Below are 16724 nucleotides of genomic sequence, written 5' to 3'. Positions count from 1 at the left end.
ACAGGTACTTTTTAGAGTTGCCATTTAATAATTTTTTGCTGTATTGATGGGACTTTTATGATATAAATTAGTTTTTGCGACAAAATTGAATAAATACACATATATACATAACGTGATGAAACTAGGTAGGTAACTGAAATTAAAACATATATTACATAAGCATTATAAACTTAAACTTACTATTATTTTTAATTGTTCATAATTTAATTGCAGGTGTGTCAGAGAAAACTGTAACAAGAATTACAAACGAAGGTATAATAGCGGCGTTACTTCTAAAAAAACTGTAACCCAACAATTATGCAATAAAACTCTGAATAAAAAATTGTATTGCTTAATGCTTTTCTTTACCCTATTTTCTCATCTTTTCCCTGTAAGTAGTTAGAATACCGCTAATATAAGTAAATAAAAATATACTTTTTACATAACATAAATATTGTTTCATCGAAGTATGCAGAAAATAATATTTGATAAATTACATCTGCTAAATGTAAATAAAATAGGTAATTTTTTTACTCATAAATGGTAACATTACGTTATGCGATTGCAGCGCCGCGTCTGGTGGACTTCTTTCATGAAAAGGACTATACGGGGATTTTCAAATATTCTTTTTGACATATATTAAAGTTTAAACGAAAATTTGACAGTCGACACGAGATTTCAATAATATTCTTCGAAGAGGTTCATGGGACATGCCTTCATGGAATCAACTAAATAAGATAGGTATAACCTAAACGTTGTAAGTTTATAAAGTAATTTCTGACATTATCTTAGTTGTAGGAGTTATAACTAAAATGATTTCTAAATCATTGAGTCTTCCAAGTTCCAATCCTGACAGTGCTAGAGTTAATAAAACTTTGGATTTTGCACATTTTTACAAAACTGCAGCTGAAAGCAGTACGACTTTGAAAAAAGGCTCTAAAATCAATAATAATGATTCGAATGGTACAATATTGCCTCCACAATCACATAATAAAAATGGTAAAGGTCAAAAAGTATCGGTGACGAAAATTGATATAGATGGTAAAAATTTAGGCTCTAAACTAAGACACGGTTCTCCAAATGGTTCAAAAATTACATCAACCCCAAACACGACTAAAAAAAGAAATCTAAACATTAAGCCCATTATAAAAGACTCACCTACCTTGGAAAACTCTCTTGATTTGTCAAATGTTCCAAATTTGAATCGAAAGAAGAGGAACAAATCTGTTAGCTTTATGCTAGAAGAGAATGATGAAGTAGTTGTTAAAAAAACTAAATCGAATGAGTCCTTGCTACAAAAAACAGAAGAAAAGAAACCAAAACTGAAAAATAAGAGGTTTAAGAAGATACAGAAAGAAGATAAAGAAAATGACAACAATCCATTCATAAATGATATGCAAAACTTAGACTCCAAAACTGAAATCAATAAAAAGAAGGCATTTCAGAAAAAGAATAAAAAAGGAAGACCTGATAGTAATATAAATGATAAAGATATCAATGTTATAGATATTAGTACTACGACAATATCAAAGGACAATATCACAGTATCAAATTGTAATATGACTGGTATTAATTTGCCTACTCTTGAAAAGCCAGATGCTAAGAAGAAAAGAAGAAAGCATGGCAAAGCATTAAAAAGTATTGAAAAAGAAAATCCTACTGATACAGGTGCTAGTAAAAATGCAAAACAAAATGTTGATGGAGCAATTAGTGTAAAAAAATCTAAAAGATCTAAAAAAAATAAGCACATACATATAGAGACGTTTGAAGTAGGAGAACCTGAAAAAAAAAACATTAAAAAAAGTAAACCTGACAATATTGCAGATGGAATAGAGAATTTAAATATAGGAGACAATACTCACACATTAACTAATCTGTTAGATGAAATGATTGTTACTAAGACTAAGAAAAAAAATAATAAAAAATCAAATATAGAAACATCAAGTTCTGATAAAAAATCTGAAGAAAAGCCAAAGAATAATCGAAACTCTAGGAAACGTAAAAACCGAAAAATGCATGCTGGTGTAATAGTACAGAATTTACCTTTCAGAATACTTCTTACCTATAAGCAAAAGCTAAGAGACTTTTTTTCCAAATATGGCACAGTCCAGTCTATAGGGTAAGTCCTTTGAAATGAGTTCTCATGAACGCAATAGTACATATAATAATTGATGTCTTTTTTTAGTGTGGCAGATTTAAAGTGTGGTGCAGAAGAAGCTAAACCAATATTCACAACACGTATTTTCTTTACAACAGAAAAAGAAGCCACAGCAGTATGTCCCATTCATAATTTTTTTTAAATAGAAATAGAAATTATTTTAAAAACTGCTTAATATAATTTATTGTTTTAAGTGACTAGTAGTATAATAGTTTGTTCTTAGGCTTTAGATGGAGACAATGAACTATATGAAGGTAACATAATCCGTGTGAAGAAATTGTCTGCTCAGGTGACAAGGATTTTTACGCCTTCTAACAAAAATAGGTTTGTAGCATTATTACTAAAATAAGTCAAAAAGACTTATGCAAAAACTACTGAACCATTGGAAAAAAAATCAATTTACATCAAACTCACATGGTCAATATGACCCAATGGTAATTAAAATGATTGGAGATTTATGATTTTTATGAAAATCTTATTGAAGTGATCTATTATTTTACACAAATTTATACACTTGTATGGAACAATGTTTAAAAGGTTATTCAATATATCCTAATTATAGAAATCTGATTTTTGTATATAATGTTTCATTTCAGAACTCAAAAAGATGAAGCAAAAGGTAAAACAGTTAAGGAAGAACTAGCAATGGATAATGATAGCAACTAATACCTAATGCGCATAACTAAATGCAAATTAGTAAATTGAAATTTGTGCCAAATGTTTTTATCCAGCTATCAATTTTATACACATAATTATTTTAGTTACTGGGTTAATTCTTTAACATATTTGAAAAAGCCTGAGTAAATATCTATAATATAAACATTTCATTATAAATTATTTTATAATGAACTCTATGCATTTAGTTTTATTTTACCAAAATGTTCTACCTAGGATCAAAACTGGGAAAAGGATTACATCCGTGTGCAAATATGATATCCACCATACTTCAGAAACAACTCTTTTGCAATAATTATAGTTTTCAAAACAAGTTTTTATAGTATATTCAATTCGAATTCAAAAGTAGAATGAACATACATTTTTTTTACATAAAAACACATAAATTGAAACAATAATTTATTGGGATCCTTAAAACGACAATTATGCATTATAATGTATACACAAGTTCTTATTAATAGGTCTCTAACTATGACAATATTTACAATAACTATAAATTACAATTTACATAAATAATTAATACTTTTTAATATTATGCAATTCTGTACAACAGTACTTTTTATCTTCAAATTGCTATGAACTAATAAAATTCGTGTGTTGTATGTAAGTGTGAACATATTTTTTGAAAAATCTTTGGACTTTTACTTAACTATTTTCTTATTAAAATATAAACAGCAATTTTTAAAAAGATTAAGTGAGAGTCTTTTGAAATCATTAAATATCTAGCAATATTACTTTTAAGGTCTATATCTAATTTTATACAGGACTAATATATCATAAATTAAGACTTATTTACATATTACATAACGATTAATTACAATCATGCTTTTCTTAAGGACTCTGTCCTTGTCCTTCAAATATTTTTAGCAAAATCATTATTTTGTAGTGTTAAAAAGTTTGAAGATAGGGCTTAACTTGACACAGACTAATTCAGTAATAAGGCACATTTCCTCCAGAGGGCTTTTTAGTCTCTGGTCAGAATGTTGCCAATAATCTTGGTATGTAAGATAATTATTATATCTTAAAAATGTTATCACTAATGTAAAATTTTTCAAATACAAATTGATTTAAAAAAAAAACTTCGGCTTTCTAGGTTTAAAAATTAGTACTATTTAAATAGCATTCTTAGAGAAAGGACAACATAAGGATACTCGCGCTTCCTTATAAACAAAATTTTACACAGTGACTGTATCCAGGCACAGATTAGTTATTTTCAAGAAAAGAAAAAGGTGCATTTAAGTAAATTATAATGTAAATATAGTACTGCATGTATGTATGGGCAATGCGGCCGCAGGTGTGTGAGATCAGCGGCTGCCGCCCGCCGGTCGCTCACTCCTAGTGCCGCTGGTTTGGCACTGGTATACTAAAAATAAGTACAAAGTTATAGTTTCCACTGCTAGAAATAATCTAAAAAGGACACATATTTTTGTATATATGTATTTCGTTAGTGATCGAATAACATAAGTTAACGGATCTTTTTTATTGTCCATTGAGTGAACTGACAATAATTGCTCTACTTAGTACCTTTATGAATAAGTTAATGTTAATTTAACTTTACTAAGTTTTATACTGAGAATTAACCCCCGAAAATAAATCTGAAATATTACTGGTGTATATTTTTTTATTAAATTGTGTTAGACTTAAGACCGATTTAGTACTAATAATTTGTATCAGAGCGTTGACAAGATTTGAGTGAGTAGGTTCGCGCATTTGGAATATAAAAAAGTTACATTACATTACATTTGTGTATCTAACAACTCCTGGTAGTTAAAATACAGAAAAAATACCTACCCATAGAAGGCCGGGAAATTGGTATCTGTATTAAAGTGGAAGTTGACAGGGGTCTTCGGCGAAGCACAGGTGTATGTGAGGTAGTCGTCGGAGGCGTGCAATTGCCGACTAAGGCTAGGTTCCGAGGCGCTTCTAGTGATTTTAGGCATCGCTCGGAGCATCGACTCTAGTCCTGCCAAAATTTGACGGAACTGAGGCCTTTGCTGCCGATCGAACTTGATGCAGTCTTCGAAGAGACGTTTGAGGGCTTGGGGTGCGTCACCTCGAAGCTTACGGCTGTCCGGCTTTAGGAGGCCGCGGCCAACCATCCACAGGATCTGAAATTAAGAGGGTAGTGAAGTAGATGAATCAGATGTTTCGCCTTTTTTAATATCACTGATATAAGCGTCGCTATGATCATCGGTGAAAAAAATATTTCCTAATAACTCTATGGATTCGTTTTGAAATCTTTTCATGCTGAGCCTTTATTGAGAAAGGCTAGGGCTAAACATCAAGATCATCAGGTCAACCAAATTGGGAATATTATGCATTAAAATATGGAATAAATAAAATCTTACCTTTTAGGTTCTTATTAAGTCATTTTATAGTAATTTACGGCTGATTTAAAATAAACAAAAAACCACAAAATATGCGTTCTTAAAAACGCTTATACAGTTCTTAGTAAGAAAAAAAGGTGTTACCAAGAACAACAAAATATTGCATAATTACGCAAAAATGCCAATACTTGCCAAGAAATCGGAATCGAACAAGTAAAATAAAAAGAACTCCCTATATACATGACTCTTGGAGAAAGACTTAAAGCCGAGCCCCGTATGTGAAAAATACGGGAGTCATTCGGGCTAAGTCTCCTTCCATTTTTATTTCACTTCCGTTTGGAATATCTCACCTGATCTTTGTTATTAAGATGCGAGTAGGGTAGCTCATTAGCCATCAGCTCGAACAACACGATGCCATAGGAGTAGACATCAGACCGAAAAGTGTAAGGCGCCGGCTCCTCCATGCGAATGACCTCTGGAGCCATCCAAAGTATGGAGCCCGTGGGTTGTTGCCATTGAACGCCACCCGCCGCCCCCCATTCAGACCATCGAACTTTGGCCGTTGCCAGACCAAAGTCCCCGATCTTAACAGACCAGTCGTCGCGCAAGAATATGTTGTTTGACTTGAGGTCCCTATGAAATGTTACTTAAAATGTGTTAGAAACTGTGCGGAAATAGAACCAACATGACGGTTATGCGAACTAACATATTTGCTGTTAAAAATTATATATGTACTTTTAATATTTTTCATATTAAGTATCAAGATTATTGTTTGAACTATAATGGTATGAAACTATGTTTAACATAATGTCAGCCATTCGTTCAAGCGATTTATCCTTGTTAATAAGCTACATGAGCCATTAGACCAAAAAAAATTGAGCATAATGCGAGTCCAATAGCTCATATAAAGCGTGTGTGCATTTGGAGACAAAAATCTAGTGATTTAATATAACAAAAAACAGTTTTCTTTGTAATATTAAGGGAATAATTAACAAAAAAGGTAATTTGGAACTGCCGACATTAAATATCATGACGGTTCTTTCAGGACAGACTTTCATTATGTTTTCATTACTAATTACGCAGTTGTAATATTACCAAAACAGGCCACAGAGTTTCAAATTTGAATCAAAATTATTAATGTAATTAGTAATTATTATAATTTTAATAATCAGATTATACGAAAATCTCGGTAAGCATAAGAATTAATTTTTTAATAATATACTGCTCAAAACAATTAGCGGAACAAGATTTTTCTCCTTTCTATTGCTCAAACTAAAATTAGATTTAAATTAACTTGTACGATATTTTTTATCTTGTTAATTTGTTAATTACTACTATTAATAAAAAAATTCAATTTGTATTTTTTTTATTAAAAAAAAATTAAATGTGCATTGTAGACGAATTAATCCAATTAACAAATTAACAAGGTAAAAAATAGCGTACAAGTTAATTTAAATCTAATTTTAGTTTGAGCAATAGAAAGGAGAAAAATCTTGTTCCGCTAATTGTTTTGAGCAGTATATATTGGACACTTATTTAAGTTGAATTTAAAATTATGTTATGGTACTAGTAGGTAAAGGTAGTATCACCTATTTCACCTGAGATGTTATTTACTACAGTCTAATGGATGAATAATATTTAAATAATTCATATGATGGTGATCAATATATATCTTCTTATTATACTCTTATGACATCCTAAGGTATACAATACTTACGAATTTCAGTGAAGATAATTATTACCTATGTATAATATTTTTCGCGTGTAGATAGTCCATTCCCTGAGCCGTCTGCCGAGCTACGTCGATGAGATAAAGCATCGCCAAAGGCGTTTCCAGCACGTGCAAATGTTGGTATAAGGACGAGCCCTCGCACCACTGCGTCACGATAGCTAGTGATGGCTTTGAAACGCACCCCATGAATAGTAGGATATTGCAGTGCCGCGTTTTCCTTAGAACCGCCACCTATACACACACTATATTATATCCGGCTCGAAGGACTAAAACTAAATTTTCTTAGTTTTACGACTAATTCAGCTCTTATATAATCATACGTGTGGGCTAACTAGGAGTATTATATATTCAAAGGTAATTAAATGACAGAAATGGCGACATTCAGTAACGAGACTTAGCACGAACTATACCTCTGGATGTCAAAATCCAATACATTTTTGACGTACATGAGTTAGACTTTGTGTGATTTCTGAATCTAACCCTAAGCGACAATTCCTAAATTTAGGTATAGGTATGAAAATGACCACGATCCTCTAAAGATTTCTTATCTTTATATAACAGGAAGACAAATGAGCAAAAGACAGGAATACGTGGAAATCTTTAGAGGAGGCCTTTGTCGACAGACAAGCTGTTCCAGACAAACATCCAGTTGCCGAACATACAATGATTAAACCAATTTAATTTAGTAAGTACTTCGAAAGTAATTTAAATTTAATTTAGTATAAAAGTATTTAGAAAGTAATTATGTTAGGCATGTATTAATTAATGAGTATTATTGTAAGATAGAAACAGCAATAAAGGCTATTTTATTTATTTATTTTATGAAAAGGCTTAAAAATCTCGTCACTTAGACACACACTTGAAGGTAACAAAAACAATTTATCAAAAAACGCTTTCCAACGGCACCTCAATATAAAACAAAGATTAATTTATATAACTAACGTGAACTAATGTCAAAAGATATTGTAGAAGATGGTTTAATGGGGTTCAATCTTAATAGGTCAATTATATATGATGATTTCTTTTTTATATAGATTGTATATACTCAAGAATAACTCACTTCGTTTTTAAATGCTTGCAGCTGGGCAGGTGTTGGTGTTTTGACATTAAGCGTCTTCACAGCCACAGGACCGTGCCAATGAGCTTTGTACACAGTCCCAAAACTTCCAGAACCTGTACAATAATTACTTTTATAAATAATTCAAAATTTAGCAAATATTAAGAATATATATAGATAAAGTATTTGAGGAAAATGTATGCATAAGTTGTTGCTGGTGACTTCTGTCGCGCACAAGTATCAAAACATAGATAGTTCGTGTTCCATTAAAAATAATAATTGTTTCTCAATAATAACAGGTTAATTAAGCCGTTAAGGCGTGATTGAGAAATAACATTTTTGTATAATATACATAACCTCCCGTTTTGCTTTGTTGGTAAATATTATATTCCATATTAAAAAAAAAAATTATCCTATAAAGTTTACGTAAACTAACAAGTATATACCTATCCGTGCACCGATAAGTATCTCATCGGCGTGTATAACCCAGTCGTCATAACTTTCTCGCTGCGACAGTGCATGTTTCCACGATTCATCTGCGGAACGTGCGCGCGCGCGTCGTGGACGGAGCGTACCGGTTGGAGATGCCTACAAAATATTAATATTCTAACATTATAAGCTCTGATAGAAGCCGACTTAGGCCTAATTTTTTCTATATACCGATTTTACAAATGATATTAATTTTTGTATTTTGGTATGAAAAAGTAAGCTATTTAAACCTAGACTTGTATGCTTAGAGTTTCGACACATAATGTAGGCATTGTGTGGGATAATATTAAACTTCTTAAAAATATTTACTAATTGTAGAGGATTATTAAAAGCTCTTATGTCTAATAAGCACTAAGCGACGGGCGTAATATTTCACATAGTATTAAATCCAAAGGCAAATAAGTACAATCTCAGATATATCTATATATATATAAGAAAAATGGTCTTCGTTTGAGGCTTCTTCACGCCTAAACCACTGATCGTATCGACATGAAACTACTGCCATTCGATGCGAAATTTTTCCTAGATGGTTTATGGCTATTTATTTTTTAAATTCCAACGTTCCTTCATTCTTTTTTATTGCTGTTTTACTTTTATGAAAATTTATACATACGGACTTCACCGCGAAAACATTCGGGGAGGCATCCTAGAACCTCAAAACGTCAACATCTGTTAAAAACTCGATTTTCGAAAATTTTAAATTTTCTTAGCGGGAAGTTAAAAAGAAGAATAATAATAATATGAAAAAAAAACACGTAAAATTTTATTTATTCCCTATTTTAATTCGCCCAGCGAAGCGGGCGGGAAACGGCTAGTAAATTATATAAATAAATACCTGTGTACTTTGACTGTGTTGGTGGTCTCCTCTTTCCTTGTCGTCTTTATAGTGTCTTCCTGATGTTAGATAATTTGATGATTGTGGAGAGTTGTTGCTCTGAAATACACAAGGTTTCATATTAGATATAGTACATTTTTTTATGGCTATATGTGGTAAGATTTCCTAACGCTCGCTCATAAGGTGAAGGAAAAAATTGTGAGGAAACCGCCGTGCCTTAAACCCAAAAAGTCGACATTGTACTTATCTAAGAAAATTGATCTATCTATAAGAAAATTGTCTAAAATGTTAAGAACAAGCTGTCATACGAGATGTCAATTCATTACGCTTTTGACATTCATTGTTATTTATATTTAGCGCTAAGTGACGTCATTATTTTTTTTACTTGTTTAATGATCTAAAACACTTGACCAGTTGCTTATTATATAACTGTCTCATTGTTAACTAAATAATTAAATTGTTATCATACCTGATTATGTCTTCTTTGATGCTCTGCTAGTGTGAGAGGGCGCTGCACCATATTGATGCAGACATTGGGTGCCGAGTTGGAACGGTCTTGTTGGTTAAGTGAACGCGGGTGCTGCTGCCTGAAATGCATATACCACTCTTTTGCACTCTTACACACTTAATTGACACAGAATAAGTTAGGGAGCGTTCAAGTATTATGTCACGCAATTTTTGACAAAACCCCCCCCCCCCCCTGTAACGCACCGTAACATTTTTCTGTACCGAATAGTAACCACCCAGTGACTCTTTAAATACCTAAAAGTTAGCATTATGTGGTGTAAAGTACTGGAAAGTCGAAAATAATATTAACAATAACGCGTAATTCAATTCCCGCCCCGCATCGTAACGTTTTACAAATGCCCCCCCCCCCCCCCCCAATTCGTTACGTAACCTTGAATGCTCCCTTAGCCTGTATTTTAAATTTTTATTTTAGGTCTGAAAAGTCAAATAGGTTAGAATATCAGAAAAAAGGGCTCCTTAAAACGTGAATACACTTTTACCAGTTTAATAAACAACTATTACAACAAGACTATTGCTAAAATTAAGTTTAATCTATAATTTACATACATAAACATATATCATGGATTAAAGCAAAATTGATGTTCTGCATATTAAAACATAAATTTAAAAAGAAAAATATCAAATCACTATTATACCTCCTTGAGTTATTTCCTTTCTCTTATGAATAAAAATTATAGAATGACTAAATAACATTGAACTTCCAAATGCTTTGTTACATAGATCTTTTCATCAAGTTTCTTGTAACAAGTCATTAGCTATTATTGTAAGGAGAGCAAGGCTGGGTTAACCTAGTGTTTAAAAGCATTATATATGTAACAATTATTTTATAAGATTAAAATAGTGTAGTTGTTCAGTCTGTTCTCCTTTGTTATGATCTATATTAAAGGCAAATTAAAATTCATGCTGTCATATGTAAGTTTTGGCTTAGATTATTAGAATTTAAAACCACCTGAGGCTAATCATAATATTAAGTGGAACAATGTAACTACAATAAGCCACATAACAAACGTGAACATAATCTTGTGTGAATATTCACCAGTTCATATCAAACTCCCTGTTCTTCTTGGCAGCAGACCTGCACACCATCACATTTCTATTTTCACTTTATAACAATAAAGAGATAAATTGAACTTTACAAGAAGTAAACACATATCTATAACAAACATGATTCATCTAGTACTGATGTTTAAGAAATATTTTCTGTTTAATATGGAGAATGAAACTTACTTATTTTGATTATAGCTAAATTGAGAGGGAAGATACAGTATTCCAGCCTGTGTCTCCGGATTCTTAGCAAGGAGAGCAGCATAATAGGTATCAGGCATGCGAACCTGCAACATTGGATACATTTCAAACACATTCTCAGAAATAACTACTACTTATCAGACTAATACTATGCTATTTAATATTTTTAAGCTTATGCTACTATAATCAGAATTAATACTTCAGTAACTGATATTGTATAAATATATTAAAATAAAATACCTGATGACAGATACTAGGCACTTTGTCAGCACATCGCTGATGGAACTTAAAGTTGCACTGTGAGCAGTAGAAGCCATTAAAGAGCAGTCTGCGGCAACACTCACAGAATGCAAGGGTAAAAAAAGTCTTGCGGGTGTATTGGTGGGACATGTGGGACATTATGGGCAGCCTGTCTAGTGTCCTCACTGTCACCTGCAACTCACAGAGAGGTTGTAACAAATAGTTCATTAAAAGAGTACAAGTGACTTTATACCATTCTAACTTCAATTAGCAACATTGAAATTAAAATGGTATTAGAGCATTTTCTTTTTTTAATGCTAGTCATACACATTAAAAATATTTTGGTTAGTAATTGTATTTTAAATTATTAGTAGTATTCAATTCTAAATTTAAAATCAATCTATCTAAATTTAAACATTTTCACAACAAGGCAAACAGCAGTAAAACTTGTGTGATAAGCACAAAACAAATTTTGTGTTCAACTGACCTCTTCGGCATCTATCATAGTTATATCAATATCCCACGGTATCACATCATCGTTCCCTGTCCTCACCACTTCACAAATTTCACACGTCAAGTTCCTGAGTTTGAGCGCCTTCGATAGCGCTTCACGTAAGCTTACACCCTCTTTCACTTGCACGCTGGTGCGCTGCTGGTTTGGTAGGTGCGCTCGCAGAAACACCTTCGGCTGCCTTGTAAGTGTATCAAACTTCTTGTTTTCATCCTGCCACGAATACTCCTCACTTCTGTCCGGCGACTCAGATTGCAACAACTCCCTTAAAGTTCGTTCCCTAAGCTCTAAATTATGCAACTTCGCCGTTAGTTCTTGATATTCTGTAAGGTATAAAGACGGTGGATGCTGCAATCCAGCGAATTTCGCGTTAAGAGCATCGATGTTTTCACGGGTCACGTTTATAATACTTTGTATGTTTCTAATTTCGTACGTTGGGTCGGCTATATCGTCACTATCTGTGGACGTCGACATGTTATCACTGTTAAGGGACAATGCAGGTATATTTCCATTAATTTTTCTTGTACAATTTTCTTTCTCTCTAGTAACTGCCATTTCTCTTTATTTTTTGCTCAATTTTCTCCGCGCACACTCGCGCTGATTAAACGTTGTTTGTTGCCATTTCAGATATGTCAAAAAATAAAAACGTCGCTATGTTGGCATACCTGCTTGTTTGGGCACAGATTGATGCGTTGCTTTATTTAACAGTTATAACACTTTTGTATTCATGACTTGTATATTTTCAATAGAATGAAAAGAAGATAAACATAAAAAGTTATTTTAGTCACTTGGTCGAATATTTAATAATTTATAGAAGTCCTGAGAGTGAGAAGTACCATAGCTTTGAAGTAGGATTATCAGGTATGGCATATTCCTGATAGTTTAAATGTTTGTTCACAGTCAACATATAAATCAATTAAAACTCCTGACCGTAGTTTCAGTGACCGCTAAGTAAAAACATATATATTAATGTACTGGCTGACCTGGCGAACTTCGTACCACCTGATGTTTGACGCCGCCTTGTTTTAAATGGTTTAATACAGATGAAACTGTGTTTCAACCAGTGTTTCATTCATTTCAACATCAGTTCAACGACCACCACCGAACTTAAATCAAATGACATTTTTTCATCTATAAAAAAAATATAATGTTTTCAAGCTAGAAACAACTTTAACACCAGTGATGCCAACTCGTATAGAATCTGCTCCTAGGACCAAATTCAAATACCACTAAATATCGATATTTTAGGTTTTTAACCCCTACAATTTTTGCTGTACTCTCGGTTTGAGAGTTAATTTCAAATATGGTACATAAAAAATACACAAATAATATAAAATTTTAATCTTAGAGGATTATAGCATATTGATATTTCAGTTATAGCCACGCTTGGAATTTATATTTAGCTTAGTTTATTGGTTGGGTTCTAGTTCTATTAATATAAATTGTACAAAATCGTGAGTTTTTCGGGAAAAAGGACATCTTTATTCCCATTCCTTAAATTTGGGGGGAAAACCCCCAAACGATTCTACCTTACAATATAGTATACGTCTGTCGTCTAACAACAATCTTAAGCTGCGTATACATTAAGCGCGGCGACTCGAACATTGCCGCGCTCGAACGTGCCGCGGGTCGATCCGCTCGCTGTCGGTTTTTGAGACCGCATCAAAGGAGCTTCAGTCGTTGGCTCGCGCGCAGTTGGGACGGTTATAGTTTTGGTGATTTGGCTCGCGCGGCGAATACGTAAAAAAGGGTGCGTGTACTTATGTACGCGCGTAAGAAGTTATACTTCTCTGGCATTATTAAAAATAGTTTTTGATTGCATGCAAATAATTAATTACAATTAAATAATCAAAGACAGGAAAAGGAGTCATTATAGTCAATAAAGTTCAGTTTACATTTGAAAAATTAAATAAATAATTATATTAATTTTTCTTTTATTTTTTTTACAAATAAGATGGTGAATCACAATGAAAGCGGCAGCCGCCCGACCACGCGCGTCCATACTCGCAGGTTTTCAAGAGTAAACTGGTCTGACAGCTGACTATCTGCCGCGGTCTGTTTGTGATCGATCGCCTGCCGCGCGCGGCAGTCACGTCCAACTAAATTTACATCTTCATATTGGCTCGCGCGGCAAATGAAGGTCAACTCTGGTCGAACATTGGCTCGCGCGGCTGCCGCGCTTAATTTATACGCAGCTTTAGGGTTGTTTCGACTTACGATCCAAAAATCGATTTTATCGTACAACGTATATCACTACGGTATGGCTAGTTTAGCTTATTTTAAAGTGACATTTGACAGACGACAGGTAGAAATTAGAATTCATTAATGATTAACGTTATTAAATTATTAATCTTATTTGAATAGTAATGTGGTTCTAGTTTCTAGTTTCTACTTTCTACATTTTCAAATAATATTTCATCCCTAAAGTTGTGTAGTTAGTATTCATTAGAATAAAATCTTTACCATTTTCAAATTTCATTTACCATGTCGAGAAATACTACTCACTTCGAAAAATATGCCATCGGTATATACAATCCCATTGAAGTGGGATCAATTGATCGTAAGTATTTTTAATAAATTAAATAAATACGGATCCTTTTCTCGTTTTACTTTAAATAAATTAATAATGTGGCTTATTTTTGTCTACGTTTAGGAACAGATACCGAACCACACGATCGTGCAATCATTCGGGCTATCCTATCTGAGTATATACCAAACAAGATGGTTAAGGGAGACCCTGAGTATACAATATTTATAGCCCGACTTAATCCTAGAACAACACAGGTAAACCATTTTTTTTCTAATTAATTTAGTTTACAATGATTTACAATATGTAGGCATTTTAATAACATTCGCGATTATTTTTTAAAGGATACTATTGAAACAGAATTCTCTAAGTTTGGAAAGGTGAAAAGGTGTCGCCTTGTAAAAGACATTGTCACAGGGAAATCAAAAAAATATGCATTTTTAGAATATGAAAGTGGGCACAGTGTGGAGAAAGCACTAAAAGAAATGCATCATGAATACGTAGATGGAGCTGAAATCATTGTCGAAAGAGAAGCAGAGCGGAGACTTCAAGGGTGGAAACCTCGTAGGCTTGGAGGAGGTTTTGGTGGCAGGAGAGAATCTGGACAGTTACGATTTGGATGTGTTGAAAGACCTTTCCGAAAACCATATTATGTTGCTGCAAAAAATGAATCCGGGCCAAGCAGCCATTGACATAAGGGCTTTTTGACAATAAATGACAATCATTCAAGTGAGTATCACAAATTCAAGATGGATGTGAATGTCAGTACAAAATAAAATGTAGAAACAATGCAAAGATGTGTAATGCTTGCTGTGCTCAGTTCCGAGGTTGGTGCAAGGCTTTTACGAGAACAGAGGTATATCTGAGCTTAGCACAAGCTGCCCTTCTTGTAGGATTTATAGCCTTCCTTATATTCCTTACTTTACATTTCATAGCTTGCAGTAAAAAGGATATATCAAGGTATTCTAAATCTGAGATTAGTACATCTAATCAAATCCAGGAATTTGAATTAAGTACTAAAAGTTTATTCAGTACTAGTTCCAAAAAAAATTCTAAAAATGTGGACTGTACTTGGAATCCATCACACACTACAGATGCTGTAACACATTATTTTACTAAACATATAGAAACAGCTCCAACTGTTCAACTTGAACATATGAATTATGCAGATCAAAAACCAATAATGAAAGAGATAAGTGACAGTGATGGCATTATTGACACCAACAGAAAAGATTTTGTTCTTGCTTTAGTAAAGATAAAACCACCACTGAATTTGGTATTTGGCTGTATACTAACAGTGGTAAATAAGTTTTGGTCTTTAACTGCAGCAAGTTGTATAGAATCCATTGAAGAGGTTGACTCCTTAGATTCATTTGTTATAATGGAAAATTTTGGAGAAATTAAGCAAGGGCCGGTTCATTCTGTATCAGACATAAATATACACCCATTATATCAAGGCACAAATAAAAGTTATGATCTCACAGCTATAAAATCTGAAGATAAAATTAACATTCCTAAAGTTGCTCAGTTACCAAAGGCTCTTGATTATCTTTTAATTAATTTAGGAGAAGGTCTCAATATTCTGGGCTTTGGCAAATTTAGGTATTGGTAAACTCGTATTTTGAATTTTTTACCCCTTAACCAAATTGTGACAACAAAAATTTAATATTTTCAGGAGCATTGACAAGACTTCCATTTCACGCGGAGTCCGAAGTGTATTTATAAATATCGTACCATTAATAAAGTGCGACTCTGGAGATAATATGTGGTCCCTGCGACACCTATCCAGAGGAGAGGCAGTGCCTAGATCTGAGTGTGAAGCCGTTGGTAGGCCAATGTGCGCCGCTGCACCTAGAGAGCCGAATGGAGCTTGCAACTATTGTGCAGGAGCACCATTATTGAGAGGCAAAATACTTTTAGGAATCATGAGTGACAACAAACATTGTGGACTATCTTGTGAACCAAACTTATATGTCAATCTAGCAGCTATGAGGGACTGGCTGGATTCTGTAATTAATTCAGAATAATATATTGTGAATAAATTATAATAAAATATATATTATAAACTCATTGGGTTATGATTTAAAATAATATACATATTTCAAAAAGATATGCATGTTAAATACAATGTTAATCCTCTTGAATTATTTTTTAATGTAGTATATATTTATAAACATTTATATGAAAAAAGAAATTTAGGTTTACCTGTGGTGACTCAATGGTGGGATGTTTCTTCCTTCAGACTTTTACTACGTAGGGTATAGAAAATATTACGTCGCGCTACATGGGGGGAGGGGATATAAAAAAGTTCGATACGTAATACTTGCACGCTTTATCTACTTCGACGTGAAAGTTTTTATTGGAGATGTAAGTATAGAACCTATTCAAAACCTTCTAACTCTTTGGTTTTTACGTCTTTTA

General features: G+C 33.0%; 4 protein-coding genes across 5 annotated transcripts; 3 read left to right on the top strand and 1 right to left on the bottom strand.

The window, feature by feature from the left end:
• Window positions 1–630: 630 nt before the first annotated feature.
• Window positions 631–2991, top strand: LOC125063708 (DNA mismatch repair protein Msh3-like). The gene is made up of 4 exons (XM_047670286.1): window positions 631–2098; window positions 2165–2252; window positions 2361–2461; window positions 2734–2991. Exons 1-4 carry the CDS (start codon window positions 792–794, stop codon window positions 2801–2803), a joined length of 1566 nt encoding a protein of 521 aa, XP_047526242.1. The 5' UTR covers window positions 631–791; the 3' UTR covers window positions 2804–2991.
• A 207-nt stretch (window positions 2992–3198) lies between these two features.
• On the bottom strand, window positions 3199–12415 carry LOC125063707 (raf homolog serine/threonine-protein kinase Raf). Of its 2 annotated transcripts, XM_047670284.1 has the most exons (12): window positions 11753–12415; window positions 11266–11457; window positions 11008–11111; window positions 10817–10855; window positions 9722–9839; window positions 9253–9351; window positions 8375–8516; window positions 7932–8044; window positions 6882–7102; window positions 5490–5772; window positions 4604–4920; window positions 3199–4175 (listed from the first exon to the last, which is right to left on the bottom strand). In XM_047670284.1, the coding sequence occupies exons 1-12, from the start codon at window positions 12329–12331 to the stop codon at window positions 4148–4150; spliced, it is 2235 nt and encodes a 744-aa protein (XP_047526240.1). In that variant the 5' UTR covers window positions 12332–12415; the 3' UTR covers window positions 3199–4147. The 2 variants fall into 2 exon arrangements, with proteins under 2 accessions (XP_047526240.1, XP_047526241.1); XM_047670285.1 differs by lacking the exon at window positions 10817–10855.
• A 1705-nt stretch (window positions 12416–14120) lies between these two features.
• Window positions 14121–14995, top strand: LOC125063706 (U11/U12 small nuclear ribonucleoprotein 35 kDa protein-like). The gene is made up of 3 exons (XM_047670282.1): window positions 14121–14336; window positions 14430–14560; window positions 14648–14995. The coding sequence occupies exons 1-3, from the start codon at window positions 14261–14263 to the stop codon at window positions 14993–14995; spliced, it is 555 nt and encodes a 184-aa protein (XP_047526238.1). The 5' UTR covers window positions 14121–14260.
• Window positions 14996–15099: 104 nt separating this feature from the next.
• Window positions 15100–16373, top strand: LOC125063705. Its single transcript, XM_047670281.1, has 2 exons — window positions 15100–15905; window positions 15979–16373. The coding sequence occupies exons 1-2, from the start codon at window positions 15100–15102 to the stop codon at window positions 16328–16330; spliced, it is 1158 nt and encodes a 385-aa protein (XP_047526237.1). The 3' UTR covers window positions 16331–16373.
• Window positions 16374–16724: the final 351 nt, after the last annotated feature.

This window comes from Pieris napi, chromosome 3 (assembly GCF_905475465.1).
Source record: "Pieris napi chromosome 3, ilPieNapi1.2, whole genome shotgun sequence".
NCBI classification, from domain to species: domain Eukaryota; kingdom Metazoa; phylum Arthropoda; class Insecta; order Lepidoptera; family Pieridae; genus Pieris; species Pieris napi.
The sequence above is the reverse complement of the archived record's forward strand: the minus strand, read 5'-3'. Positions and strand labels throughout refer to the sequence as shown.